The sequence below is a fragment of the Adiantum capillus-veneris genome, chromosome 8, assembly GCF_014529385.1.
Source record: "Adiantum capillus-veneris isolate H3 chromosome 8, ASM1452938v2, whole genome shotgun sequence".
Taxonomy (NCBI): domain Eukaryota; kingdom Viridiplantae; phylum Streptophyta; class Polypodiopsida; order Polypodiales; family Pteridaceae; genus Adiantum; species Adiantum capillus-veneris.
This window is the reverse complement of record NC_140938.1, coordinates 26,498,858-26,516,678: the sequence shown is the minus strand read 5'-3', so window position 1 is coordinate 26,516,678 and position 17,821 is coordinate 26,498,858. Positions and strand designations below refer to the sequence as shown.

At 43.6% G+C, this 17,821-nt stretch overlaps 1 protein-coding gene across 2 annotated transcripts in view; it reads left to right on the top strand.

Annotated features, from left to right (window-relative positions):
• The window catches only part of LOC147451835 (uncharacterized), an 87,271-nt gene that overhangs the window by 38,053 nt on the left and 31,397 nt on the right, over positions 1–17,821 (top strand). For both annotated transcript variants that reach the window (XM_086517704.1, XM_086517703.1), the window contains exons 3-5: positions 11,643–11,842; positions 11,922–12,062; positions 12,139–12,219. In XM_086517704.1, the coding sequence (XP_086373830.1) occupies positions 11,643–11,842; positions 11,922–12,062; positions 12,139–12,219 (422 nt within the window). The remainder of the gene's footprint in view (positions 1–11,642; positions 11,843–11,921; positions 12,063–12,138; positions 12,220–17,821) is intronic.

The following is a 17,821-nucleotide window of genomic DNA, read 5'->3' as shown; positions in this document are numbered from 1 at the left end:
GATAACAATCTGCTCATACAAGTGACCAAGGGAGGTCCGGATTAGAACTGACATGCCCAATGGATAGACCCGAGGACACACACAACTGGACTGCTACTGACACTGCCAATTGCTTTTGCCCATGAGATCACTGCCACGGCGATAACATGGGCTGGGCTTTCCACCATTGATCCATCTCCTGGCAAGGGAAGAACTAGAGAGAGAGACAGAACTGGATGTCCGCTCTCCTACGCCGGAACATTAAGATAGTGCTACGCCTTTGACTGAGATGCCCACGGGACGGGCTGCCCTGAGAGGATCACAAGGAGAAGAAGATCTGCTGCTCATGTCTTTCATAGCACTGGATCACCTCTTGCACAAGCGTGCCATCATCCGCAAAATCCCCTAAGCTGCCCACCAAAAACGGTGGGGGCTGCTAGGGAAAACTCTGGTGAAAGCTGATGCAAACGCTAGATCAGCTAGAGGTGAAAACTCTAGGGCTGCCTGCAAGAGGATTTCCACTTGCTGCCCCCTGGGAATCAACTTGAAGAAAGAAGGTGGAAAGTAGACATTGAGAAACCTTTACCACTGCATGACAATATCTTGGAGAAATCTTGCAGCTCCAGAGATTTTTGATTTCTGAGTGTACCCCAAAGTATAGATGTCCCACCATCCTTGAAATCTTTTGGTTGGCTCGGTGGAAATTTCCGAATGTGGGTAGGAGGGATGTCCATAAGAGAGCTCCAACCATTATATCTAGGTGGTGGTGGTGGTAGCAACAGTGGTGGCAGAGGCGGTTGCACTTGGTCAAGGTCAGACAAACAATTGTACCATGCTCCTAAAGACTCTCCCAATTGGAACAGGGGGTGAGTAGATTGTCGGTTGGAAGCTCTTTACTTTTTGGTGCTTGAGGTGGTATTGCCTGGGCATCAGAGGGGGCAACATGTAATTTAGGAATTGTTGGAAACTTTGCAACATCGGGAGATTCTGCTAGGGATGCCGCAAAAGTATGTCGCGAAGCTCGTCGAGAAGAAACTACAGGTACTCTGTAGAATCCAAATCCGCCATTGTGCTCTCTCTGTTCTTGGTAGGACTGGTATGCTTTCAGAAAAGCGCACGACTGGAGCTTTGATAGCACTCTAACAAGAGGGCACCACATGCCAATGAAAAAAAACAGACTGAAGAGACTTTAGACGTTGAAACCGGCCATAGGGCAGTGGACTTTGGCTTTCATCCGAAACTTTACTTTAAACTTTAACACACAAAAGGAACTTCACGAATAAACCTGTGACTGGAATTCAACACTTCAAGACAAGCCACGGCCTGGCAGCTAGAGCGCTACCCAAGCAGACAACGACACTCTGTTTGCCCCATTACGTTATTTCTTTATTCTTATTACACTTGAGGAAAACCTGTAAACTTCTACAAGCTGTCCCACTTTTATCAAGCTGAAATTCCTTTACTCTAACCCGATTTTGGCAACATAACCACAGTAGAAGTCTCCACGGACAAAGTCCCAAGTAAACATAGACTTTCCACGCACTCTAGAGTATTTTGCAAAACCTGGCAAGAAATTACAGCTCGCTGAATTCTCTGTTTTGCGCTCGGATCCGCGTGCAGATCACTTTTCTGGGTAGTGCTCGAGCTCTCGCACCTGTAGGGTCACTTGGCCCTTGAGTTAGACGAGATTCCTCGCAGGAAATTTCTCTAAATTGTCATGTACAAGCACCCAATGCTTTCCCGAGGCTCCCCTCCCCTGACAAATAAACGATCCGAACGCTTGCAGCTAACCCTCACCAAGCTGTCCAAACCTGTCCATGGCTGTAATTGCAGGTTTTTGACTTGATTTCGCTAGCATAATGGCGCAAAAATCCCTGTAGGTCAAAAATACACGTCAAGGACACTTTCCCTTCGGTATGGAAGCTTTCGAGTGAGCTGCAGGTCAATTTCAACATGCTGTAATTTTCCGTTTTGCCATTGTTAGGTGCCTACTGCCTTGTACACGCATCCCAAGGCCTTTCCGAGGCTCCCCTGGCAATTCCTTGCAGTTTAGGTGCGAAACCCTAAACCTGCAGAAAAACACAGCAGGCTGTAATTCTCTGTTTTGGACCGCTTCGAGCGGAGCCAGCATGCCTACGCGTGTCTCAGGTGCTCCCACACGCAATGGGACAGTTCCCCAGTAAATCGGACCGGTTTTCACGCGAGAAAACTCTCCGTTTTCGCATTCCTTCGCGATGGAACTGTGCGTATACCTGAAGGGGATTAGCAATTAGCTAATCCGGTTGCTGTACAGAAGGCTCTTGCCTTGGCAAACGTGCATAAAACCCCCATAACTGTACATGGTCATCTGAGAAGCCCAACTAGTGGGGCAATTCCATATATGCAAAGGGGAGAGAGAGATGCGCGAGAGCAAATCGTCGTGCTACATAGAGCAAGGGAGAAGGCAAGCTTTTCATTAAAGCTGTGAGCACTTGCACCCACTACTCGAACACTGTAGCACACACACCTATCGGCAAAAATCAGCCCCCTCTTGAAATGGGCGCCCCTGTTGCTGATGCCTTTGGCAATTGCATTTGGAGCCGCCAGGTGTCTAGTTTGCCTCTTTTGAGTTAATTCCCTAGTATCCACCAACTTATAAGTATAGCCAGGGGCTTAAATGACTTTAAACTAAGCCTAGACACCCTTTTATTGCTCGGATTCGAGTGCCGATTGGCCCGACCAACTCGTGGTGACCTGCCCTTCTCGACTGTTGGTGAAACTCTCGGCCGTCGACCGTTTCATACTGGCCATACAATGTCCGGCCATTTGCAACTTCTAAAAGAGGGTCCCAAATTAAACAAAAATCATCGGAAAGAAACCAACAACTCGAGTTAGCAATTGTCACGTCCTCATGATATACCACCCTCTTAAAATCGCAAACGTCCTCAGTTGCGTGCCATATATACATGCCATAAATGATTAAGTGTGGTAAGCACCATGAAACCAGCCCGTAGGGCGGTAGACGTAGGCCTTCACCCAAAACTTTACTTTAGACTTTAGGACATAGAGAAACTTTGCAAACGAAGACCATGAAACCAGCCCGTAGGGCGGTAGACGTAGGCTTTCACCCGAAACTTTACTTTAGACTTTAGGACACAGAGAAACTTTGCAAAAGAAAACCTGTAACGGGAATTGATACTTCAAACACACACGGCTTGGAAGCTAGAGCGCTACCAAGCAGACGCCGACACCTTGTTGGCCCCAAAGACTGGCGCGCCTTTCGGTATTTCTTTATTGTATTTACAGAGGGAATAAAACCTATGATTTCGTACGTGCTGTCCCGCATAATCTGGGCTGAAAACCACCTGTTCAGGCCCGATTTCGGCAGTATAACTGTTCTAGGATGCTTTATAGATAGTATCCCCATGCAATAGTTGACTTTCCCGATGCATACGGTCACTTTGCAAAACCTGACGCAATAGTTGACTTTCCCGATGCATACGGTCACTTTGCAAAAACCTGGCGAGAATCTGCAGCACGCTGAATTCTCTGTTTTCTGCCCTTAAAATGCGCCAAGTCACCTCTACAGTGGTCCGCTCGTGTCCCCGGACCTCCTAGGGGTATTAGGGACCGTTTAGGGGTGAAACCCTAATCCTACAAAAATACACAGCAGGCTGTATTTCCCTGTTTTGGGCTCCGTTTCGTGAGCCAGTTGCATCCATAGCAAGTCTTCGAGCTCCCGCACTTGTAGGGCTACTTGCCCTTTGAATCGAAGGAGATTTCTCACGTGAAACCTCTCCGAATTCACTTGTAGCTGCAGGGGATTAGCAACTAGCTAATCTAGTACCTGTGCAAGAGGCTCTTGCCTCGGCAATTGCGCATGAACCCACACAACTGTACATAGGTCAAATGAAAAGCTCTCTTGTGGGGCATCACATAACTGCACGGAGGGGAGAGAGAGAGTAGTGAATGCTGTGCAAGGCTTCAGTTCTTGCACTTCACTGTACAAAGAGGGTAGGCAAGCACACAATAGCTTTGGTACCTGCAACAATCCACCATACGGCTGGAAAATGTAGCCTACGTTTTGTTTTAATGCTTCTCTCTCTCTTAAGTTGGAAAAATGCCCAAAAATGTGCCAAGTGGCACTCATGCATTAATTCCCCGCTTTGGACCTTCTGGTTTAAAAATATCTCAACCAGTTGCTCAGTTGACTTAGCGACAGAGTAATGAAATGTTCCTCTTGTCATTCCGAAGCTAATGATGCGAACAGATTTCATGGCCCAAAATAGTAGTTCCCTAAATTTTAGGAGATGCTTCTATTGGACTCTCACTGGTCATCTGACCATCTTTCACCACTGGGACCACATCCAAAAAACAATGTAGCCCAGTTCTTGGGTGATTTTCTTTGGGTGACCCCACCTTGTCACTGTGCCTCTATGGAGTTAATTTCCTAGTATCCACCAACTTATTAAGTGCGGCGAGGGGACCTAGATGACTTTAAACTGAGCCTAGATCCTTTTACTATACGAGTTCTAGTGCCGACCAACTTCCCATCTAGGGGTGAAACTACCGTTCACATTGGCCATACAATGTTCGACCATTTGCAATTTCAAAAAGAGGGTCTGAAAAATTAAACAGAACTCATTGGAAAGAAACCAACAACTAAGGTTAGTAGTTGCCACATCCTCGTGACATAGTTACCAGTTGCCACGTCCTCGTGACATACCCCCCTCTTGAAATCGCAAACGTCCTCGATTGCATACCATATATAAATGCCATTGATGATCTTGTGTTGTTAGCACTCTTCTATCATCGCATGTATCCGCAAGAAAGGTCATAACATATATATACAGATGACTTAATGGGACCTTCATACTTTTGTCATTTCCATCTATTACACTGAATTCATATGTACATATGATGTGCTAGCTCTATCATTACCCCTCCTTTGGACATTGGGTTGGGGTATACGTAGGCTGTAATCCAAAATAAGGTAAAGCTGCAATACATTTGGTGACTCTGATAATTCATGCTCTTCCATCCACTTTGCATCCCTAGGTGGATAGTTGAACTTCACCAAGTAGCGTCTTGCAACCTGTCCCTTAACGTTTACGTGTACAAAAGGCTCTTGCCTGTGCAAACGAGCATAATTCCACAACACTGTAGCGTACTACCCACGACCAAGTAAGCTCAAATTTCAAGATGATTTACCCGTTAAAGAATCCAAGTAATCGCCTCAGAGAATTGACGAGCAGCGTGTCACCTGGGAGACCCACATCACTCCCGCAGGAGATCTAGTGGCCAATCTACCACCGTGAGACCTCTCCCTAGCAAGCCCTAGAAACACAACAGAAAATCAACCCCAATTTGATCACTTTTTGGCAAGCCGAACATGCGGAATTTCTTGTCTGACCTGTGAAGAGGAACCCTCTTCATTGGTGTCATCTGTCCTGTTAACCATAGTGTAATTCCAAGTTGCTATACTCTGTGTCTTTACCCAAAAAAAGCGAGGCTCACTTCTTGAGGAAAAGTGATTTTGTCCTGGCAACGGAACCATGAAACCAGCCCGTAGGGCGGTGGATTCTGGCTTTCACCTGAAACTTTACTTTAAACTTTAACACACAAAGGAACTTCACGAATAAACCTGTGATTGGAATTCAACACTTCAAGCCAAGCCACGGCCTGGCAGCTAGGGCGCTACCAAGCAAACAACGACACACTGTTGGCCCCAAAGACTGGCGCCCCTTTCGGTATTTCTTTATTCTTATTACACTTGAGGAAAACCTGTAAACTTCTACAAGGTGTCCCGGCTGAAATTCCTTTACTCTAACCCGATTTTGGCAACATAACCACAGTAGAAGTCTCCACATACAAAATCCCAAGTAAACATAAACTTTCCACGCACTTTAGAGCATTTTGCAAAACGTGGCAAGAAAATTGCAGCTCGTTGACATCTTTGTTTTGCGCTCCGATCTGCGTGCAGATCACTTTTCTGGGTAGCCCTCGAGCTCTCACACTTGTAGGGTCACTTGCCCCTTGAATTAGACGAGATTCCTCGTAGGAAATCTCTCTAAATTGTCATGTACAAGCACCCGCACCTATAGGGCTACTTGCCCTTTGAATCGGACGAGATTTTTGACGTGAAACCTCTCCGAATTCACCTGTACCTAGGGGGGATTAACTGCTAGCTAATCCAGTACCTGTGCAAGAGGCTCTTGCCTCGGCAATCGTGCATGAACCCACATAACTGTACATTGGTCAACTGAAAAGCCCACTAGTGGGGCATAACATACTGCTCGTAGGGGAGAGTGAGAGCAGTGCGTAGCGTGCAGGGCATAACTCTTGGCACCGCATTGTACATAAGGGGGAAAGGAAGCACTCCATAGCTCTTAACCTGTGGCAGATTGCAAATGAAGCCCCTTCCCTGCATAAAATTCAGCGCCCTTGTTTCTGCATGAGGCAGGTTCATGAAAAAATGACACTTGGCGCGTTTACAAGCATTTGCCCGTTTCGGGTTTGCCGCTTAAAAATATCCCGACTGGTCGCCCAATTGACTTCGCAGCAGAGTTGTAAAAATGTTCCCCTATAATGACGCGAACACATTTCACGGCCCAAAATAGCAGTTCCCTAAATTTTAGGAAATGATTCCGTTGGGCTCCCTGTGGTCATCCAACCATCTATCCTCATTGGGACCGCATCCAAAAGTGCAATGTGGCCCAATTGTCGGATACTTTCTGTTGGTGATCCCACCTTGACTTTATGCCTTTATTGAGTTCACTTCCTAGTATCCAACAACTTGCTAAGTGCGACGGGGATACCTACATGATCTTGAACTGAGCCTAGACATCCTTTTACTTTACGAGTTCTAGTGCCGACCAGCTTCCCATCTGCGGGTGAAACTACCGTTCACATTGGCCATACAATGTCAAACCATTTGCAACTTCAAAAAGAGGGTCTCAAAAATTAATAAAAAATCATTGGAAAGAAACCAACAACTAAGGTTAGCAATTGCCAGGTCGTCGTGACATACCCCCCTCTTCAAATCGCAAACGTCCTCGATTGCATACCATAAATACATGCCATAGATGATCTTGTGTGGTAAGCACCCTTTTATCATCGCATGTATCCGCAAGAAAGACTGTCAAAACATATGTACAAATGATTTAATGAGACCTTTATACTTTTGTCAAACTGTACACTGCTGTTGCACTGAATCCATGAGTACATTTGATGTGCTAGCTCTATCATTACCCCTCCTTTGTAGACATTGGGTTGGGGCATACGTAGGCTGTAACCCAAAGGCCTCAAGATAAAGCTGTAATACATTTGGTGACTCTGACAGTTCATGCTCTTCCATCCACTTTGCATCCATAGGTGGATAGTTTTTGAACTTCACCACATAACATCTTGCAACCTGTCCCTTAACTTTTTACCTGTGCAAGAGGCTCTTGCCTTTGCAAACAAGCATAATTCCACAACATTGACGTACCACCCACGACCAAGCAAGCTCAAATTTCAAGATGATTTACCCAACTAGATACCCCACGACTAGCATAAAATAGGACTTATTGCTAATAAAATGTGAAAAGTCACTGAAGTGACATATTGCCTACATTTTATGAGAAAAAATGCAGAATACAAGAGACTTTGACTTTGGGAAACCCTAGCAACAAGGGTCCCCCCTGGTAGGTGGGCAACACCATGGAATGGACTATTAAGAAAGTACGTCTACCTCAGCTACGGCCAAGCACAACCTCGAAACAACCCTCACCCTGATCTGCTCTTGGGAGATATTGGAGCCACCATCGGATAGGAATCTGAAACTCTTAACATGGAAGTACATAATCTGCACACTTTCAATTGGTCTTTGTTGAAAACTATGTGCAATCAAATAAGCTCGTATCTTCTTATATTGAATGAGAAGCTTGCTTCAAAGCATACAAAGGCTTTTTGAATGTGCATTTCCTAACCAATTTCTTGAATTATACGCCTCATCGAATGGAACAAGTTCCTTCCTATGACTTATATTTGAATGTCATTAAGCGAATTAGATATTGTAAAAGTGAAGCAGGTGTGATGACATAGGAGCATAGGGGAGAGGGAGAGAGGAGAGAGAAAAATGTTGGACAGAGAAGATGGAGGGAGTGCTCAAGTGCTACGGAGAAAAGTTTTTATGAACAAGAGTACATTGTTCTGCACAATCTACGAGAAATGGGGGCCACCCCTTCCCCACATAAGGGTGCTGCAAATTTACCCCTCCTCCCAATACCCCATGACCCATATATGTGGGAAGAGGAAGCAATGCAAAAACATAGGGTGCCCTCTAAAAAGATCCTCAAGTGGCCTGATAGAGTATCATGTTCACCTTCTTGATTCTTTCCTTCCTACTTACGAGCTTCTCACCTTCTTGATTCTTTCCTTCCTACTTACGAGCTTCTCATTGACACATGCACCGGCCCACTTGGTTGTGGATTGGCCCACCCAATGCACATACACTTGTTGGACAAGGATCTTACGCACACTTAGGGTTTGCAACTGAATTTAGACTTCCGACCCAAATAACCGGGGGAATCCATCGATTTTCTCTTCTTCCGAGAGTGCTTCAAGCCTTTCATTATCTAATTCATCTTCTTGTCAAGAGCTGAGTCCAGCTCTTTCTGTGAGTATAGTTTCTTGTTTTCTATACTCGTGTGTCCTTTCAACTTTTTTCCTGACCTGAAAGGAGAATCAATGGCCTCTCGCCATCTCGCATGAATCTCGTCCATTGGATAAGTCTTCAGATCCTTACATATTTCGAGTGCTTGGAGTACTTCATTAATCTTTTCACACACGTGTCAACGTGCAGTTGACGTTTGCTGTCAAACTCCCCTGCCGGAAATTTGTTTGTGGCTGGCATTTCAGGGTGGTCCTCATTGTGTGGTTCTTGCATGGCTTAATGGCTCTTAAGACAAGAGCGATGAAGATGGGATCGTGCTCGATGCGCGATGGACTAAGGGTGGGAGTGGCTAATAAGTCTGTATTAGCCGAGGCAGGGGCAGGAGCAGAAGGGATCGGATCCTCCGTAGAAGAAGAATCTTTCTAAGCTTTGATACCACAGTTATAGGCTTGGACACTCCCAAGCAAGAAATCAATAGCAACACACGAAACTGCAATTCACCGAGCTTTGAGAGAGAGAGAGAGAGAGAGAGAGAGAGAGAGAGAGAGAGAGAGAGAGAGAGAGAGAGAGAGAGAGAGAGAGAGAGAGAGAGAGAGAGAGAGACGCACACACATGGCACGACGGAGTTCCGTGCCCAAATGCACTGGCCCCAGAGACTGGCGGCCTTTTCGGTATTTCTTTATTATTACGAGTTGCAATAGTACAACTCTGGAGGGTCCTCTGCTCTCATACTGTGCGTCCAGATGCTTTGCAGAGTGAGAGGCCCAAGGACTTAAGCTTATATGGGATGCCTAAAAACAAAGCTAAAAAGCACTTTCCCCAAAAGCATCTAACCCCAAAAGCTAACGCTAAAGCTGCAAGCGCGTTTTGCGAAAACCCTATTGCCTGCCACGTCCTTACGCTTGCCATGTCATCAGTGCGATTTGCTGGTGTCCGTGCTGTTGCCACGACATCAGTCCTATGCAATTTTGGGGTTCAAACTTCAACTTTATTTAAAAAAGGTTTTAGGCCCCACGGCCGGTGCTTCTAAGTTCTTTCAATCAATAGCCATCTTTTGGGTTCAGTTCCTCTTGTTCACTCGGCCATTTCTGCTCGAGTAGGGCATGCCACGTCATCACTTTGTAACAACTCTCACGTGCACAACCCACGTGAACCCCTTTAGCTGCTCTCACGTGCACAACCCACCATAAAGTTAATACGACTCGTAAATTATGTGGACACACGTGTTTGAGCGTCTTAAAGTGCGGACAAAACAACTTTTTTTCGTGCTGTGGTCATATCAACCCATCTTTATCCATGTGCTTGTGATGTCATGCTGTACTCTATGTCTGGCTAATCTTTTACTGTCATATTGCCCAAAACATGGAAATTCCGACTTATGGTGCGCCACACGGAGAATTTTCACGTTTGAAACTTCTTTGAATCCACATTAAGAATTCTGTTGTGCACAGTGAGTTATTTTCTTAGAAATTGAGCTATAGTCAAAGTAGTTACAAGTGTGTCCTCTGGATGTCATGAAAATACAACATCACAACTGAAAGTAGAACTGTAAAACTAGACGCAGAGGTGTAGTAGTACTGTGACTGAAGGTGTGTAATAGACAACTGGAAGCTGAGGGTGAAGCTTTTCACTGAGGAGGATTCAAAAAGTATATATGCCCCCGTAAATACATCATGCTTAATATGATTCTAAGCAGCGTCTTCTCTCCTGGATGTGATGTTTATGTTGCATCCCAATTTCTTGGATCTCCCTCCTAATGCTGGCTGTATTCTTAGTGGGGACACCTCGTTGTATACCATCCTACGTCTGTGTTGTCCTAGCTGGCTGGAAGAACTCAATAAGCTGATTTTGTCTAATCTGCTCAACAACATTGCCTTTAGGGTCCCCATATATCTGTGATAAAGGGTTGTCGATGTGGACTGTGGAAATGTATGAGGCTCTCCAAAGGGTGCGGGATCTTTGGCTCGTTTGTACGTATAGTGGATGCATTTGAATATAGAGCGTGCCTGACTCTCTACCTCCAGTGGGATTCATAAGGTGTGATGGTTATTCGGATTCTTAAGTTGGACAGGCATACATATATGCAGATTAATTATGATTCACTCTTGAGATGCATGCCTATTACGCAAGGTTGCGTTCCAAACTCATATTTATCATTCTCCCAATACCGTACGATAAATACGTGTATTGATATTAGTACTTAATGTACTGGTTGTTACTTATACGCACTCACTAGTACTCATACATGCGTGTATGCATGCATGCATATTAGGTTGTATACATGTGTATGTACTAATACCGTACGATAAATACGTGTACTGTTTGTTACTCATACGCACTCACCGGTACTTATACATGGGTGTATGCATGCATGTATATTAGGTTGTATACATATGTATGTATATATGCACGACCGTGTAGATCTTACATCTGTCATCAGTGTCCAAAACACATGTAGAAAATGCAAACCACAAGTCAATCTGTGGCTAAACAAAAAACACATAAGAGACTAACTCACAAGCCAATTTGGCTTCGTAAAAATTTGCTCATGAACGAGCTAATCCACAATATGGCATACGTGTGCTTGTATGATAGTGTGTTTGCATGCATAATTGCATGTATGCAACCATGCATAAGTAGACACGTATGCCTATTTGTAATTAGTACATAATGTATTTTACGTACTGGTAGTGATTAGCAGGACTGTACAACGGTTTTTGTCGTTTCTTTGGTATCTTGTTTATTGTACCTATCCACCTTGCTCTTACGACTCTAAACAACAGCAATAACATAAGCAAACTTATGAGAGCTTCTGTTTCTCTCCATCCCAGCTCCGGCAAGTTATTTTGTTCTGAAGCTAAATTTTATATTCCATTACATCAGTTTATTCACTGTATGATTGCATCAAACATTTTTTTCTATATGCTTGTGATTTGAAGTTTTCTGTCACATGTGAGTCTTTGGATGCATAGGGGCTCGGGACATTGAATCCGTGTTCATTCAGCTTTTAACATCATATGTTTTGCAGGCTTGTCTTTGAAGTCCCAGGAATTGACAGCGCTGTTTTTAGCCGTTAGGCTCTACTGTAGTGTTGTAATGGAGTATGACATTCATACCCTGCTTGACACTGCTACCTTATTGACAACTGCCTGGGTTATCTACATGATACGCTACAAGCTTAAAGCTACGTACGTGTCAGATTTGGACAACTTTCCGATTTACTTTATGGTATGATGGTCTTGAGAATTCTTGGAATGTGATTGAAGATGGTACAGAGCCAGTATAACCACTCCTTTTTTTGGTGAAGGTCATTCCTTGTGCTGTGCTCGCTTTGCTAATACATCCTACCACGTCCCATCACATTGTGAACCGGCTCCTCTGGGCTTTCTGTGTGTATTTGGAGGCTGTTTCGGTCCTGCCTCAGCTTCGAGTCATGCAGAATACAAAGGTTTGTGTTGAACCTTTGCTTCTTAATGGGCCAGTATGTGTTATTGATAACAATTCCTTGTTATTTCACCATTCAGGTTGTAGAGCCCTTCACTTCTCATTATGTTTTTGCTCTGGGAGTGGCACGATTCTTGAGCTGTGCCCATTGGATTATTCAGGTACTGCTATTGCTTCTTGGAGTGCGAGTCTGCTGAATTTGAAAAGTCCTTGACTGTTAAAAAAGAAAAAGGTAAAACTCAAAGTGATAATTTATATTATCCATGTTTTACCCCCATTTTGGGTCAATTCTCCGCAAATTTAAATGCCCCCTTTGCAGAGACTTCATAGTTGAGCAGTATGAAGGCCGGCACATGAGCCTGGCCTTCATACAAAATGGTGGACTATGTAGATGGATGTTTCTTGTGGGTCGGGTATTGTATTAGCAGACTATTTTAGGCAAGCACTGTGACCTATTATGCGCTTGACAAAGTAGCTTCACAAAAAGGGTTCTTTTTGTGCTTGACCATGAAGCAACATTAAAAACAGCTGAAGGGGCCAGCTTGAGAAAACAACTTTCACAGTTTTCCTGAGGAAACAAATCTGTTTGAGAAGTCTCTTACTGTACTTGGCCAGTGCAGTTAAGCACAGGCTTATCGTTTGCGCTCAAGCAGAATGAGATAAGTCACCTCTGTTGACCTAGTGCTAGCTTGATGAAATCAAAAACAGTTTTAAGTGTATCAAAGATGAGTCTCTGCAACTTGGGATCACTTCTGTCACTTCTCTTTCTGCACATGCACACTGCACAAACAATGCAATGGTGAAAGAGACTTGAATTAGCCCCTCATTTGAGTTAGGGATTAGCTGCACCGCCATCGTCACGCCATGCGTTGGTGCAAGAAGAGAGACCCTTTTAAGCATCGAAGGACATGCCATGGGTGATCTTTAGAGCTTTAGTAGAGGTTGAGTTCTGGGTCTTCTTTTCTCTGTATTTCCCCTTGTTGAAAGTCTCCTGAAACTTTGATATCTACCTCTGCTTGTTCTTACCTCCATCCTTCGGTGCACCTTTGGCAAGCAAGGCAATGGCATCACTGGCATGAAATGTGTGACCAGATTTGACAAGGCTTTATTCAACAGTAAAACCTGTTACCTCTCTGATGTGTGACCAGATTGCCTTTTCTTCTTACGTAAATGGAGCTTTGGGTCATGTAGTTACTGCCGATTGTTCTATCCTTCCTTCGGATTCCTTGAAAGACCTTTTCTCAAGAGGTACTAAATATAGGCTCCCTTCCTCAAATGACTCTTGCCTTCTCAAAGCCATAGAAAAAGGAATTTCTAGTTTCGTAGTAAAGTTTGAGGAATCTTTAGGAGTTCAAGGTACTTTTACCCATTGGAAGTCTGTAATCCTCAAGAAAGCTTCTTTGAAATTAGCATCTTGCTCTCGGAACGTTTCTTCAGGAAGGAATAGCTTATCTTCTTCTGATCGTGATGCTCTTAGGAAATTTCATCGCGATTGTGTAATCTCTTATGTAGATAAGTGCTCTAATAACTTTGTTGTTACGTGCAAAAAGTTCTATTTAGAATGCTTGTTAGGTGAAGTAAACTCTCAGACTTACAATGATTGTGATCTTTCAATGCAAGAGGTTATCTTGAAACATCAAGACTTTTGTAAGTCTTTTGGTTTCAAGTGCCAGCTTAAATTACCTTTTTTATATATCGTTTGGAAGTTCCACAAGAACCCTATAAAGCCTAGATTTATAGCTGCTTCTTGTAACACCTCTTTGATCGAGGTTTCCAAATGGCTTAGTTATTGTTTCAAAACCATTTTACCTAGCGTAAATGAATTGTGGAAAAATATGCTAAAGGAAGTAGATATACCTACCGATTCAAGTTGGATTTTAAATGATTCAGTAGGTGTGATTCCTGTTTTAAAGTTTTTGAACTCTTCAAGAAGCCTCAAGGAGAAATCTTCTCCTTTATGTCTCCAAACTTTTGACTTTACAACGCTATACACGAAGCTAAATTTGGAGGACCTTAAATTTAGAGTCAAGTCTCTTATTTCAAAAGTTTTTGCGTACAAGCTTGAGAAGGATAGGTACAAGGCATTGCTAGTAGAAAAGTCAGCCTTGAACTTTGACTTCTTATGGCTGAAAAATAAGAATGTAGATGTAGACAAAGGAAGAAAGAGATTCACCAGGATTGTAGATGACATTGACATCATATCTTGGTTAGATTTTCTTTTGGACAATTTATATATAACCATCGGCGACTCTCTTTTCAAGCAAACAATTGGTATCCCTATGGGTACCAATTGTGTTGTTTTTCTTGCTAATTTCTATCTTTTTACTTATGAGTTTGATTTTATGGAGCGTCTTGTCCTTGCTAACACTTGCCCAATATTTTTGCACAAGTTATGCAATGTAACACGCTTTGTAGATGATCTTTTTGTCCCTGACGTTCCTTCTTTTCAAGATTTTATGTACTTGAATTTGAGTTCTTTAGGCAGAGGAATTTATCCCAAGGAGTTTTGTGAACTTAACTGTACCACAAATAGTGATTGTTGTGCCTTTTTAGACCTTAAGATTTTTCAGACTCCCTTGGGATTAGAAGTAGATATCTATGATAAGCGCCTTGATCGAGAATATGCCAATCTAAAAATCATCCGTATGCCTCACATTTCTTCGAACATTTCTCTTTTAGCTAAGTACAGTGTCATTTGCTCTCAACTATTTAGATTTTCTCGTCTTTGTTCTAGTAAATCTACTTTTGTTGCTCAATCTTGCCATCTTATTTCTTTACTAGTTGAAAAAGGATACTCATTCAAAAGAATCATGAAAAACGTTCGTTCATCTTTGCATCGTAGTAAGTTTATTTTTAATGTTTCTTCCTTTGGAATGTTCAAGATAATCAGTAGTAAATTCAATAGAAGTGGGAAGCTAAAAAGCCCACTTATTGTTTGAGTTAATAACACCTTATGTTGTTGTTTTGATCTTTAGCGCTTCTAGTATTTTTAATATAGCTTGACAAATGCTAGCCTTTATCATGGCTGAGTATGCCCATCACCTGCGGAGGGTGATAGAAACTCAGCTCGTTGGTTTTGTAGAGTACGTTCAAAGCATGAATGACCTCTATATAAACCTGCACCTACTCTTGGGCACTGACGATGTGAGTAAGGATGTCATAGCTGTTGTCCAAGCTATGCATGATAAAGGTGATAATCTTATTCTTCCTGTTTGGACAAGCAACGAAGTTGAGATCACATATTGTCAAGTTTGGTTCTTTGCTCTTCGTAGGTTTGTAGTAGTATTCATTTTTCGATTTCGTATTTAGCTTACCTGAGGACTTAAGAATGTGTTTCGTTAGACGTTGTTGTGTGAAGTTTGATTTCTAGGATTAAGTTTTTAAGATGTCTTATCTTTTTTTGCTTAAAATTGAGTACTTGTTTTAAGCCAAATACGTTGCGTCAACTTATTTTACACATGCCTTTTCTAAAAAAAAATTTAAAGATAATAATGTTTTGTTTTATCTAGTTTTGTTTCGTAGCAAACAAAGTGATTTAGTTTGTTTGTTTGTTTGTTTTTGTTTTTCTTTTCTTTTCTTGTGTCCCTTGCTTTTATAGTTTTATGAGTGCTTTATTCCCTCTTATAATTCGTGAGTTTAGACTATTCTAAACTTATGAAGGCATATAATGAAGTCGACGACGATACTGTGTCGCGAACGGTGATGTTGAAGACGGTTCTGTGTCGAAGACGGTTCTGTGTCGAAGACGGTGATGTTGACGATGGGTATTGTTGGTCTATGTCGATGATGATGATGTAGACTACGACGACAATGGTGAGTGTGACGATGGTGTCGTCGTGAAGTCCGGGACTGTGATGACGATGACGAAGGTGTCGTCATCAAGATAGAGATCTGCGATGACGAAGGTGTCATCGTCAAGATAGGGATCTGCGATGACGACGACGACGACGACGATTGGGAAAAAGGGTTCAATGCTCTGAAAAATTCTCATGCTAACTGACTCTGCAAGAGAGGGTATACAATCGTGACCGGCCTGGACATCCACGTCCTCCTAGAGGCTCACAAAGTGCCAGGCTCAGTCCTAAGCTAGGTTATGACTGATGCTAGACTATGGCAGAAGCGTGTCCATGTGACGCAAGTGAATTGCACACGTGTGACACTCCCCCTGTTAAAAGTGAGGCACGACTGCCGTACTTAAATGTGTACTTTTGATCTTGTTTGATGAACGCTTTTGATGTTGTGGATGCACAAACCAATGCAAATTCCTCCGAAACCAGCGACTGATGGTGCTGAGATAGTGTTGGTGATGCAAACACCATGTAAGGGTAACTGTCCCTAGCCTTACTACGATTGCTGTATATCAGCCTAGGCTCTATACCAGATAGTGCTGACTGTGCCTGTTGTAGCAAGAGCTGTTTCCGAACACTGACTGTGGTGAAAACATTACCGGTGCTGATGGACTGAGGTTTGGTTATGGAGTCCTTTCCAAAGGTTCAATGACGAGGGAAATGGATGCCTGCGACATGCGAATGTGAATGCAGAAGAGGTTAGGGATCCTATCTCCAACTCCTTCCATATCCGCATACAAAGCTAGGAGATCTTGGTACTCAAGATCTGGGTATTTGATGTCGATCTTCCTTCAAAGGCATGGCAATGAAGACGGGCTCTCGTAAGTCCTTGGCCGAGACTCAGATTCTTCAGGGAAAAAAAACTGAGAGGTTCGTTGGGTTCTTGGTTCTTGATGGTTCTTTCTTTGAGCTCGCGAAGCCGAACCACGCCTAGAGCTATGATACCAATGTCAAGTGCAACGCACAAAGAACTCTAATACCAATGTCAGGTGCAACGGAAGAGAATAAGGATTTTCCTCGAATCTAGTACTCCGCACACAAACTCAAGGGACACTTTACTTCACTTGAAAGAATTAAATTGAACTGAAAGAAAGAGAGAGCCGAGAGAGAGAAAAGAGACGACACAGGGATGTCGGGTCCCAACCCTCAAGGGCCCCATTGCTCTGTTGCCAGAGCAAGTACTTTCTTTATTTTTGCACAAATGCTACTACAATGACTCAGTGTTGAGATGTTGATGCTAATGGGTAGTGATGGTGATGTTGATGACGAGGTACTGATGGGCCTGTGTCGATGACGATGATGTCGACGACGATGTACTGATGGGTTTGTGTCAACGACGATGATGTCGACGACGGGTACTACGGGTTCTATGTCAACGACGGTGTTGTGTTGAGGACGGTGAAGTCAACGACGGTTCTGTGTCAAAGATGGTGAAGTCGACGACGGTTCTGTGTCGAAGACGGTGATGTTGACGACGGGTGCTGCTGGTTTGTGTCGACGACGACGACGACGATGGTGACTGTGACGACGGTGTCGTCGTCAAGTCCGGGACTACGATGACGATGACGAAGGTGTCGTCGTCAAGATAGGGATCTGCGATGACGATGGCGATGGTGTCGACGACACGGCGTCAAGGCTGAAAACTGAGAACGTTAGGTGCTTTGCTGGGGATCTTCTACTGTGGCGGCAATGCGGCTTGGATCTGCAACCGCCGTGTCGTGCAAGGGCTGAAAAGCAAAAACGCTGGCTGATTTGGGTGAAAATGCAAAACGCTAGGCTGATCTGCCTGGAACTGAAAACGCTAGGCTGATCTAGGTTCTGCTTGGCCGATGCGGCGAGGATCTACAACGGAATGGGGAGGATCCGCAAAGCTAACGGCTGAACTGAAAACATTGGCGGCTGATGGCTGAAAACA